Genomic DNA, 12,498 nt, shown 5'->3' with positions numbered 1-12,498 from the left:
AAGGGGAAGTAACAACTGATGCCACAGAGATACAAAGATCATCTCTGAATACTACCAGAAACTCTATGTCCAGAATTTGACAATGTGAAGGAAATGGATCAATATTTGGAATCACACTCTCCCTAGACCTACCCAGGAAGAAATAGAGCTCCTGAACAGACCAATTTCAAGCACTGAGATCAAAGAAACAATAAAAAATTTTCTAACAAAAAAATGCTCTAGTCCGGATGGCTTCACACCAGAATTCTATCAAACTTTCAATGAAGAGTTTATTCCCATACTTCAGAAATTATTCCAAAAAATTGAGGAAGGAATCTTCCCCAACATGTTCTATGAAGCAAACATCATCCTGATACCAAAACCAGGAAAAGACCCAACTAAAAAGGAGAACTTCAGACCAATTTCACTAATGAATATAGATACAAAAATTCTCAACAAAATCCTAGCCAATAGATTGTAGCTTATCATCAAAAAAGTCATACATCATGATCAAGTAGGCTTCATCCCAGGGATGCAAGGCTGCTTTAACATACGCAAGTCCATAAACGTTATCCACCGTATTAACAGAAGCAGAAACAAAGACCATATGATCCTCCCAATAGATGCAGAAAAAACATTCGATAAAATCCAGCATCCTTTTCTAATTAGAACACTGAAGAGTATAGGCATACACAGGACATTTCTGAAACTGATTGAAGTTATCTATGACAAACTCACAGCTAATATTTTACTGAATGGAGTAAACTGAAAGCTTTTTCTCTTAGAAATGGAACCAGACAAGGTTGTCCTCTGTCAACATTACTATTCAACATAGTGCTGGACAGCCTAACCAATACAATTAGGCAAGAGAAGGAAATAAAGGACATCCAAATGGGAGCAGAGGAGGTCAAACTCTCCCTCTTTGCTGACGATATGATCTTATACTTAGAGAACCCCAAAGACTCAAGTACAAGACTCCTGGAAGTCGTCAAAGAATACAGAATATATCTCAGGATATAAAATCAATGTCCACAAATCAGTAGCCTTTGTATATGCCAGTAACAGTCAAGATGAGAGGCTAATTAAGGACACAACTCCCTTCATCATAGCTTCAGAGAAAATGAAATACCTAGGAATGTACCTAACAAAGAAGGTGAAGGACCTCTATAAAGAAAATTACGAAATCCTAAGAAAGGAAATAGCAGAGGATATTAACAAATGGAAGAACATACCATGCTCATGGCTGGGAAGAATCAACATTGTTAAAATGTCTATACTTAACCAAAGCAATCTAGAGATTCATTGCCATCCCTATTAGAATACCAACACTGTACTTTCAAGATTTGGAAAAAACGATTCTGTGTTTTGTATGGAACCAGAAAAAACCCTGTATAGCGAAGGCAGTTATTAGTAATAAAAACAAAGCTGAGGGCATCACCATACCAGATTTTAGGCTGTACTACAAAGCCATATTGGTCAAGACAGCATGGTACTGGCACAAAAATAGAGACATAGACATTTGGAATAGAATAGAAAACCAGGAAATGAAACTAACATCTTACAACTACATAATCTTTGATAAAGCAAACAAGAACATACCTTGGGGGAAAGACTCCCTATTCAATACATGGCGCTGGGAGATCTGGATATCCACATGTAAAAGACTGAAACTGGGCCCACATCTTTCTCCACTCACAAAAATTGATTCAAATTTAAGGCATGAAACAATAAAAATCCTCAAAGAAAGCATAGGAAAAACACTGGAAGATATTGGCCTGGGGAAAGACTTCATGAAGAAGACCACTGCGGCAACTGCAACAACAACAAGAAGAAACAAATGGGACCTAATTAAACTGAAAAGCTTCTGTACAACTAAGGAGACAATAACCAAACAACCAAAGCAAGTAGACAATCTATACAATGGGAAAGGATATTTGCATATTTTGAATTAGACAAAAGCTTGATAAGGAGGATCTACAGAAAACTCAAATTAATACAACATGAAAAAAGCCAACAATCCCATATATCAATGGGCAAGAGACATGAATAGAACCTTCTCTAAAGAAGACAGAAGAATGGCAAATAAACATATGAAAAAATGCTCATCATCCCTAATTCTTAGAGAAATGTAAATCAAAACCACCCTGAGATACCATCTAACCCCAGAGAGAATGGTCCACATCACAAAATCTCAAAACTGCAGATGCTGGTGTGGATGTGGAAAGAAGGGAATACTTTTACACTGTTGGTGGGACTGCATACTAATACAACCTTTGTGGAAGGAAGTATGAAGAACCCTCAAAGAACACAAGCTAGACCTCCCATTTGATCCTACAATCCCATTACTGAGCATCTATCCAAATGGATAAAATTTATCATAAGGACACTTGCACTAGACTGTTTATTTCAGCTCAATTTACAGTTGCCAAATGGGGAAACAGCCTAAATGTACAACAACCAAAGAATGGATTACCAAGCTTTGTATATGTATACCATGGAATACTATCCAGACATTAAAAAAAAAAAGAAGACTTTACAGCCTTTGTATTAACCTGGATGAAAGTGGAACACATTATTCTTAGCAAAGCATCACAAGAATGGAGAAGCATGAATCCTATGTACTCAATTTTGATATGAGGACAATTAATGACATGGTGGGGGAAGGGGAGAGCACAGAGAAAAAGAAGGAGGGAGGGGTGGGGAAAAAAGAGCAGAGAGAGGGAAGGAGGGAGGGGGATGAGGTCTTGGTATGTGCTGCACCTTTTGGGAGCAAGACATGATTGTAAGAGGGACTTTACCTAACAAATGCAATCAGTGTACCTTGAACGAATCCCCAACAATGAAAAAAATAACAATGTATTTTGCCGTGTATAATATGCTCCCATGTATGATGTGCACCTACATTTCTTGTCCAAATTGTCAGGAAAAATATCTTTTAATTTTTTAATTCAAGTTTTTGTTTATATGTATGTACTCATTTTTTGTGTTATGAAGGAATTTTTGCATTTATTTTTAACATATTATGGTATAAGAAAAAATATATAACATATGTTTACATAACAGAAATAGATACAAGGTATAAGAAGTTATATAAACTGGTAACAAATAATACTAGCCATATATAATGCACATCCTTACTTTTCCCTCAAAAATTTGGGCAAAAAGTGTGCCGTATACATGGAAAAATATAGTAAGATGTATTAAAAAGGAGCCAATGAGGCTCTGAGAAGCCTCTTTTGTAAAGTTGCTTTTGCTCTGTTACAGTTAATGTTCCTATATCTTATAGTGGCTTCAGGAGTGAATCCATTAAGTTAAGGCAGTCAGATCTACACATAAATTGGGCATTACCATATACTTTTTGCTGACTGCACAAAATAATTATGTAAACTAAATGTAAAAATTGGCCATGCTCCCATGTAGCAGCCCGTATAACCTATGGCTAGGAGGAGTGAGAGTTAGAAGAAATACTTGTATCGCTTAATAATGGAACACCTTGGTGAAAAGGGCATGGAGAGGGATTTAGCTCTCCTAACAAGCAAGAGAGCTCAGGAGATGAGAGCATTGGTGAATTGGCAGTCTCTACACCTGTGGTGTTGAAAGGCACAAACTGAGATCAGCCTTATATTAGGCTGGAGGAGAAGGCAGTTGGGAGCATGTGCATTCCATCATGGACCTGCTTACTCTGACTTTGTCTTCTGCCAGCCTGCAGAACGCCAGCATGGCATCTCTCTGCTAAAGATTACCAAGCTCTACTAAAGACTAAAATAGATCTATCTACTCTAAGACTGCTTTACTCTCTCCAAGACACTCATTCTCCCTCCTGTTAAAGTAGATAGCCCTCACGCACCTAAGATAAGGTGACCAGATATCTGGTTTTGGCGGGGCAGTCCCGATTTTTAACAATTTGTCCCGCGTCCCACGGTGTTTTAAAAAAGTCCCAATTTTTGGAAAGAATGCACGATGAGATAGGGAACAGAGGGACAATGGGAAGGGAATATACAGTCGGCTGCTGAAAAGGTTAATGTAACTCCATTTGGGAATGAAGAGGTTAATGTAACTTCATTTGGAAATTAAAGGCTAATGTAAACTCCCTACTCTCCTCCTGGGCAAGGTCACCCAGGTGGACTGGCATCCTACTCCTTTGAGCCAGAGGTGCCGCCCCATACATAATTTTTTTTAATGTATTATATTTGTAAATTATACTAATGTTGAAATTTAAAAAATATATATTACAATACTATTTTTTGCATTCTATGAAAATTTTTGTTGCTCCATATAGACCAAATTTTTAATTAAGAACACTCCCCCCACCGCTGTCAATGGTGTCCTGCTTTACCAATGTTAAAATCTGGTCACCTTAACCTAAGAGCAATTGTTCCTGAGCAAGGTAGCTTAGCAGTCCGCATCTGGAACCTAGTTAAGCTGGGCTGAGACCTGGCCAGTCACGAGCCCTGACACTCCCACAAAGTTATTTACAGCAGCCCAAAATTCATGGCTACAAAATGTTTTAGTATTTCTTAGTTATAGCAACACAACAAAGTGTAATTTCTCTTATTCTTACCTTTGCACCACCCAAAAATCCCAAGGAAATGGCAACTCTAGCTCTTAGATCTGGCCTGTCTTTGGGCCACACATAAGAAAGCATTGCTTTTATGATTTTCCGAGTATCAACATCTTTCAACTGTAGAAAGAAAGAAACCAAAGCAATGAAAATATGTCATTTCAAATATAACCATATACATATATATATATATATTTGCCAAGTACATAAAAATATTACAAAACCTAGGGCCAATACCTTTCAAAGTCAAAATATTTTGGGAAAAAAAAAAAACTATTTCAAATACTTTTTAAAAACTACTAATTTCTCTTAAATTTCTTACTTTCAGTTTTAGCCACCCTCATACATGTATTGCTAAAATGGTATTTAGTAACAACAAGAGACATGGACTATACATTTATTAAGCTATCAAAACATTACAGAAAACTTAAAAGTTTTATATACATTTGGGCTATTTATCAGTATTACTATTTAAAACATTTTGAAGTCCTGTGTCCAAACTCACAGTGGTGCAGAGTTACAATAATTTAGGAAAGGTACTAACTATATTGAACAGAAGTTATTAAAAATGTTAACAATAACATAATTTTACAGTCATGTTTAATTTGACCTAAATGTATATTACATTTTCTTTTTTCCAAGTTCCTGAGACATTTTCCTTGAATACTTCTGTTTTAGTTTCAACTTTAGAGGCAGAATATTCAGAATTGAAACCACACTTCTGTACACACACACACACACACACACACACACACACACATATATCACAAAGCTACTATGAAACTAGATTATAGATGTCAAAACAATTTTCATTTGAAAATTAAAATATTAACTTATTTTCTGGAAAAGGTAATAAAACAAATAGACTCCAAAAAGTAAATGCTTATTGTTGATGAGGATGTATAGAAATGAACACTCTAATATACTGTTAAGGGGGAGTACACTGAAACAATCTTTCTGGAAAGCAGTTTGATATCTATTATAAGCTTTTAAAATAATTCTGTCTTTTGTCATTAGAATTCTACTTCTGGGAGTTTATGCTAAAAAAAATAACTTTAGAAATACGCTCCAAGGCTTGGTGCCTGTTGCACAATGGTTATGGCACCAGCCACATACACTGAGGGTGGTGGGTTCAAACCTGACCCAGGCCAGCTAAACAACTGAAACAAAAAAATAGCCAGGCACCGTGGGGGGTGCCCGTAGTCCCAGCTACTTGGGTGGCTGAGGCAGGAGAATCGCTTAAGTCCAAGAGGGCGACATAGTAAGACTCTGTCTCAAAAAAAAAGAATAAAAAGAAAAAAGAAATATGCTCCAAGTTAAATCAATTTTACCTCCTAAAAATCTCTTGAGTCTAACCACCTAATCCAAGCTATCATTAAATCTCACCTAAACCACTGTAACAACTTCCTAACTAACCCACTCTTTTTTCCTAAGTTCACCCTGCAATCAGATCATTTCTATTTTAAAACCCTTAAGCAGCATTCTATCATTCTTGGGATAAAGAACAAAGTCCATAACATGGCTTATAAGGCTCTGCTTAGCTTGCCCCTTGACTACCTCTCATGTCATATCTTATATCAAAGCTTTCAGTGTTCTAGACATACTGGCTTTCCTTTAGTTTTTCAAATATACTACAACATTTCCTGCCATAGGGCCTTTGCTTTGCACAATAGTGTTCATTGTCTTATAAACTCTTTCTTTCTAAAACAACTTCCCATCTAGACTACCCAAATTCTTTCAATTAACTTCTGGGGCAAGTAACCCTTTCTTAATAAAGCACTTCCTAACCTCAGTCAGGATTCTTTGCTGTATTCTCTCATACAATAGTATTTCTTTCTTTCAGAGTATCCATTCCAGTTATAAACTTAATATACAGCAGTATAATTATCTGATTAACATCTGCTCTCATACTAGAATTTAAATCCCATAACTCTGTGTTCTGTGATCACTATTGAAATCAATACTAAATACAGTAGCTGACACACAGTAGGTATTCATTGAATATTTATTGAATAAAGGAATGAAAATTTAGGTATAAGGCTGTTTATGCCCATGTTGTTAATAGAAATAAGAACGCAAACAGCCTGAATTAGAGAACAGCATAAATAACTAGAATGAATGCATATACCAAAATACAGCCATTCAGAAATACAGTGACACAGAAACATGTTAAATTAATAAGTAAAAAAATTTTGTGGGAAAAAATGTGAGGTATGTATGAGTTCAAATATGCATGTGAATAGATATGGAAAGCAAGATCTGCAAAAGTGTTAACATCAGTAGTTCTGAGTGGGTGGAACCACTGATAATTTTTTATATTCTTCTTTTGCTTGCTTGTGTTTTTTTGTAATTCACATATATTCAAGAGGTGGAAATTCACACAATTTCAAGCAGATTTGCAAAGAAAGAAAAGTGGAGGAAACTGTCAACAGATAAGATACAGTATAGTACATTATGTTATATAGCTTACTTTTAAATGATTATCCCCCTATAACTCAGAAAATTATTTTTCTAGTCCTCTAGACAGTTTATTGCATACAGAATGGTAGAAATAAAATTGTTCATATTGTACTGAAAAGAGAAGAACTACCTTTCTGAGCTGCTTTAAATATATAAGATGGCAGAAATATGAAATGTTAAAAGTATACTTCTTAATGTTTTATTTTATAGACACATGTACATAGACTCTTACAACTGGTAAGGCATTAAAAAAAGGGAGTAAGGCAGTAATTTTAAAATTCACTTGAACTTTTATGAAATAAACATAATTTAACGCATTATATTGAGAGAGGATACCGAGAAGGGTGAGGTCTAGGAGAACAGGTCTTCTCAAGGAGACCACAAGGATATACCTGCAAGGTCCTCTCCATGGTGACTCAGCTCTTGGGAATTTGAAACTTAGAAATTCCCAAGTTCTGTGAAATCCTGTAGTTCTGTAGGGGCTGGAATAGCATCTCCCACTTGATTCAAACTGGCCAATGAGAAGGGTACCTGTGAGGTGGAACTTTTTGACTATCAATAAAAAGGGAAAGACCAAGTCAGTCAGGGAGCATGGCCATTTGGAATTCTTGTATGCCGTAAGCTCCCAACTGGTGAATAAAGCCCTTCCTCTCATAAACGTGGTGTTTGGGTACTATTTCTCTCCTTTGGGCCTTGTCTTCCTGTAACAATTAACATCAACTGGGGCATTTCAACCACTTTCCCATTTCACCAGTTTTTGTCTATCTTATTTTCTTGATGGAATAGTGTGAAAAAAGGCTCTGTTTTCACATATCTTTAGAAACACTCTCTCCTATCAAAACCTTGTACAACACACCCCAGAACTGTTTTCAATAAGGACATAGAGAAGTTATGGCTAAGAGTAAGAAAATTATTCTAGTTGGCTTAATAGTACACAAAATGTCATCACTTCATTTAACAAAATGGGTTCTAAAGTTGTATAATCAGGCGTTATGCGTCCATTAAGTTGTAAAGTACATGACTTCAGTTAGTTTAAATAAACTATAAAGTTTGGAAAATAACATCTTTTTTAAAAAAAAAAAGTAGAGGCCAAATCAAAGAGGCATGTCAGAGGCTGAGACACATTTTCAAAGAATTTTAAACCAACATATTCCAGTCACACAAGAGAAAAATAGTATTGGTGGCCTCAACACAGACCCTGAAAGACAATATACCACCTTTCAAAGTCACCAGTTAACTCATATCAGACACTCAGTGGTAATCCTGAAAGACAAAAGGGTTATCTAAAGCTGAAAGAGACCAGCCACTAGCTTAAGACTGAATTAGATATCATCATCATCATATCAACTATTTATTTTCAGCCTGACTCAATAGGGTATAAGTAGATAATACAAATAGCATTTTTAAAGAAAGGGTGGAAATAGTCAAGGAAGATGACAAGAAATCAGGTTATTTAAAAAAGCACAGTAGAAAGAGTAATTACTTGATAACACATGGAAAAAAATCAAACAATGATTTAAGGAAATTCAAATTCTTTCTCAAGGGTCAAAATTCCTGAACTAGCAAATGGATGACACCCTAAGTTTTTCTTTACCCTCCCATATGCATAAGAAATCATAAAATCCTTTAACTTTTTGCTTATTTTTACAGTAAATAGAATTTTAAAGTTATTTTAAAAACATTACCTGTGATGACTATATTATGCCAACAGAAGAGCTTTAAGACCGAACACTCTAGAAATAGCAAGAAATGGCCAGCAAAAGTAGGAAGAAATCTACTTTCCTTCTCTGCTAACAGAACATTGTATAACATGGTCTCCCTGCTGTAGTTAAATAGCTTTCAATTTAGAACACAGAATTGACATTTGAAGCCCTATTACAATGTAAAAGCAGCACTGTTGTTAGTATAAGGAATGAAAGATTTTAGAAAGGTCTCAACTATATATTGAAATTAGATAGGCATAATTAAAGGAAAGCAATTAGATTCAAGGGAAAAATACAAGAGTAACAAAAGAAGGAATTCAACTGGCTTACTAAGATCTTTGAATAGTAATAACATTGTATTTACTTTTTTCTAGAAATGAGTTTAGAAGAAAAATTTCAGAAATGTCAATGAGCTATCAGAGTTTAAAGTAACTGAAAACAAGTTGGCTCAAGAAGAAAAAAGCAGGTGCCAAGGGAAAAAAATTGATATCAAAAGCAATGCTCTATAAATACTTATTAAACTAATTGATGTATTTATTCTCAAACACATGAGGGCAATTTTATTTTTCTTTTTAAGAGACAGGGTCTCAGCGTGGCGCCTGTAGCATAGTGGTTTTGTTGCCAGCCACATATATTGGGGCTGGCGGGTTCGAACCTGGGCTGAGGCCTGCTCAACAACGAGGACAACCTCAACAAAAAATAGCCGGGTGTTGTGGCAGGTGCCTGTAGTCCCAGCTACTTAGGAGGCTGAGTCAAGAGAATCGCTTAAGCCCAAGATTTTGAGGTTGCTGTGAGCTCTTTTAAAAAAAAAAAAAAAAGAGAGAGAGAGAGAGAGAGAGTCTCACTCTATCACTCAAGCTAGTCTTGAACTTCTAGCCTCAAGTAATCATCCTGTCTCAGCTTCCTAAAGCTCTGGGGAGTAAAAATTCCTATTACTATTGTGTAAGTACACCCAATACTTAATTTATTAAGGCACCACATCTTTGTACAGAGTTCTTCAAGAGTAGAACCTCTTTAAGTTTACCAACCAAGGGACTGTAACAAACTGGTCAATATACAGAGGTGGGCAATGTAAGGAACCAGGCTACTGTACTTATTTGTACATGTGGTACATGTCCAGTCTATGTCCCTTAGGTCAATGTAAGGAGGTGGTCAATGTAGGAATGTGGTCAACTATGGAGTTTCTACCATATATAGATCCATAAGCTTCATGAGCCTAGCTAGATAAATAGAAATAATGAAAGGAATGTCTACTTGTACACAGGAAGATAAAAAAACAAAATCATAACATAGTGGGCCAACTAAAACTGGAAGTATCTAACACACTCAACAGGGTATAACTGTGTTGAGCAATGCTGGCTTGGTTTGGGTATTACCTACTTGTGCCCCGCACCAAGCATGGCCACAGTTTCAGGCAGAATAGGCCCTCAATGTGCCAGCAACTCTATTCCAGCAGTACTGCTGTCTTGACAACATACATAGCCCATTCTGCCCTCCAAGACTGCCATGCTTGAGTGGTAAAGATGTGCCCTCTTGACCACCAGCTTCTCTCTTTCTAACTGGCAGGGCAAGATGTGCTCTTTTGGCACCCAGCTTCAACTAGGAGCAACAGAGCCTGAGAGGAGACATACCATCCCACCCTAGCTTCTCTTTTTATTTTTTTATTAGATCATAAATGTGTATATTACTGCATTTATGGGGTACAATGTGCTGACTCTATATACAATCTAGAATGTTCACATCAAACTGAACAACATACTCATTCCTAGCTTCTCTCTTTGATTGGATGGAAAACAAAGGGGAGTGGCTAAGGGCAGAGAGTAGGAATCAAGCTATAGCTAGGGACTGTTCTCCAGTCAAAATAGTGAGGAGCCCTTAGTGACTTCACAGTGACCTAGGCTCATTGGTCCCATCATCATATAATTAAAATTGCAAATTAAAACCCCCATGGGTTCTTCAGGAAGATTTGGGTTAAGAAGTTTGTTATGTATCCTCAACCTTTTAATTACCCCAAAAGTAGGAAGCAACATCCAGTCCTGCCATGGAAAAGCAAGACAAACTAGTTAGCTAAGTTAGCTTATAAAAGACAATGTGTTATCAGACTTCTGGGTCTTTTCTCCACTTATGGAGAAGGACCGATTTCGTTCTCTGAGATATATTTATATTATCCTTGTAGTCTATTGCCTTTGTTCTGCAATAAATGTATGTAATTGTGATTGGTTTGTATCATTGCATGATTGGCTAGGCACCAGTGCACATTCCTGGCACTGGGAGCTACGAACCAGGGAAGATCCCCACATCCAATCTACCAACTGGAAAGCCATTAATCATACTACTTAGACAGCAGTACTCAATTCAACAGTGTGATCTAAGGGAGAAAAGCAGTATCTTAGGGCCAAATGTAGTATAAGTAGATGTCTACAGCTAATAATCATGTGGACAGAGCGTAAGAACAAGAGCCACTCATTTGCTAGAATTTTCAGCTATTAAAGATAACTGTATATTAATAAATTACATGCTTTGCTTCTCAGGTGGGTAACTTTATATTTCTCACCAGAAAAAGTTGTCAAGTACTAAGACAACAGAATATTTTTCTACCAGTAGCTTATTCCTTTCAAGAGAGTGAAGCCCAGTGGGCTTTGATAAGAAAAGTAAAGAATAATAAAAAAGAAAATGATCGATCATCTTTTGATCAAGGGACCAGAATCACCTTTTCTTCAGCTGATGAGGAATTTATCTAAGAATTCTGGTTTTACAGTCATTCCTAAATTCTAATAGCAAGAAATGTACTAACTCACAGAATTAAGGGATGGATTTAGAAAGAAACAACTTGGAGCAAAACTTGTGGTGAGGAAGAAAAAAATACAAAAAAAATTTTGGAATGCTATCGATTTTGTAAAAATATGGGCCATAGGCTAAATATTTTCTCCCTAAAGAACCAATTTGGCAGAGAATTTGGATGCGCCTACAATTTCAAGGGAAAAGCAAACTGTCCAGAGAAGAGAACTATCTCTTCAACCCAACAACTGCAATTAAAGGATTAATTGAAACCACTACTTCAGAACCATTAGGGTTAATAGTGGCTTGATAAAAGCTACGTAAAAAGAAGAAAAGCTTAGTAGCTATGTAAGTGAAAAATCCAGAGGATAACTGAAAAATTATCCTAATATTATTTGGGATATAGTGAGTTTGAGATGGGAAAGAAAAACATGTATTTAATTGTTACGAAAGGCTCTGTGATTATGATTACTTTCTCTATAACACAGGGTTTGTTTTCCAACCTCTGTTGGTCTGAAATTTCAATGAAGCATTTATTCAAGTGGTGATTAGGCCTTTTTCATAAATGGATTATAGTACACATGAGATGGATTTGTACCCAACAGTCTATTTAATAATTTATAATAAAAATCTTACTGAGATTGATATTCACATTGGACAGTGAATTTTCTATACCAAAGGAAATACGATTTGACAAATCAAATGACCATCATGTGGAATCAGAGATAGAAATCAGCTACTGCATGTCATCCAAGTATTCTTGTCCACTGGTCTGTGTGACCACTAATTTTAACAAGCCTAGAGACTCATTATCCTACTATTTCCTCAATCCTCCAGTTTTTTAAATTAGTATAAGGGTATATACGATTGGGTTAAATTATTTGTATTTGTCAGGAAGCATATGAGTTGTAGTTGAGTCCTTCATCTGACAGGTGTGACACATACCCCTAACATTGTACCCATTTGGTGGGAAGTTACTGAGCTCACTCCCTCCCTTACCTTTTACTTAAATTTAAC

General features: G+C 36.2%; 1 protein-coding gene across 3 annotated transcripts in view; it reads right to left on the bottom strand.

Annotated features, from left to right (window-relative positions):
• The window catches only part of ABCB7 (ATP binding cassette subfamily B member 7), a 124,196-nt gene that overhangs the window by 58,063 nt on the left and 53,635 nt on the right, over window positions 1–12,498 (bottom strand). For all 3 annotated transcript variants that reach the window (XM_003802223.2, XM_023508291.1, XM_023508290.1), the window contains exon 4: window positions 4,541–4,660. In XM_003802223.2, the coding sequence (XP_003802271.1) occupies window positions 4,541–4,660 (120 nt within the window). The remainder of the gene's footprint in view (window positions 1–4,540; window positions 4,661–12,498) is intronic.

The sequence above is a fragment of the Otolemur garnettii genome, unplaced genomic scaffold, assembly GCF_000181295.1.
Source record: "Otolemur garnettii isolate 467f Iridium unplaced genomic scaffold, OtoGar3 scaffold00239, whole genome shotgun sequence".
NCBI classification, from domain to species: domain Eukaryota; kingdom Metazoa; phylum Chordata; class Mammalia; order Primates; family Galagidae; genus Otolemur; species Otolemur garnettii.
Note: the sequence above shows the minus strand (reverse complement) of the source record. Positions and strands in the feature narration are given on the sequence as shown.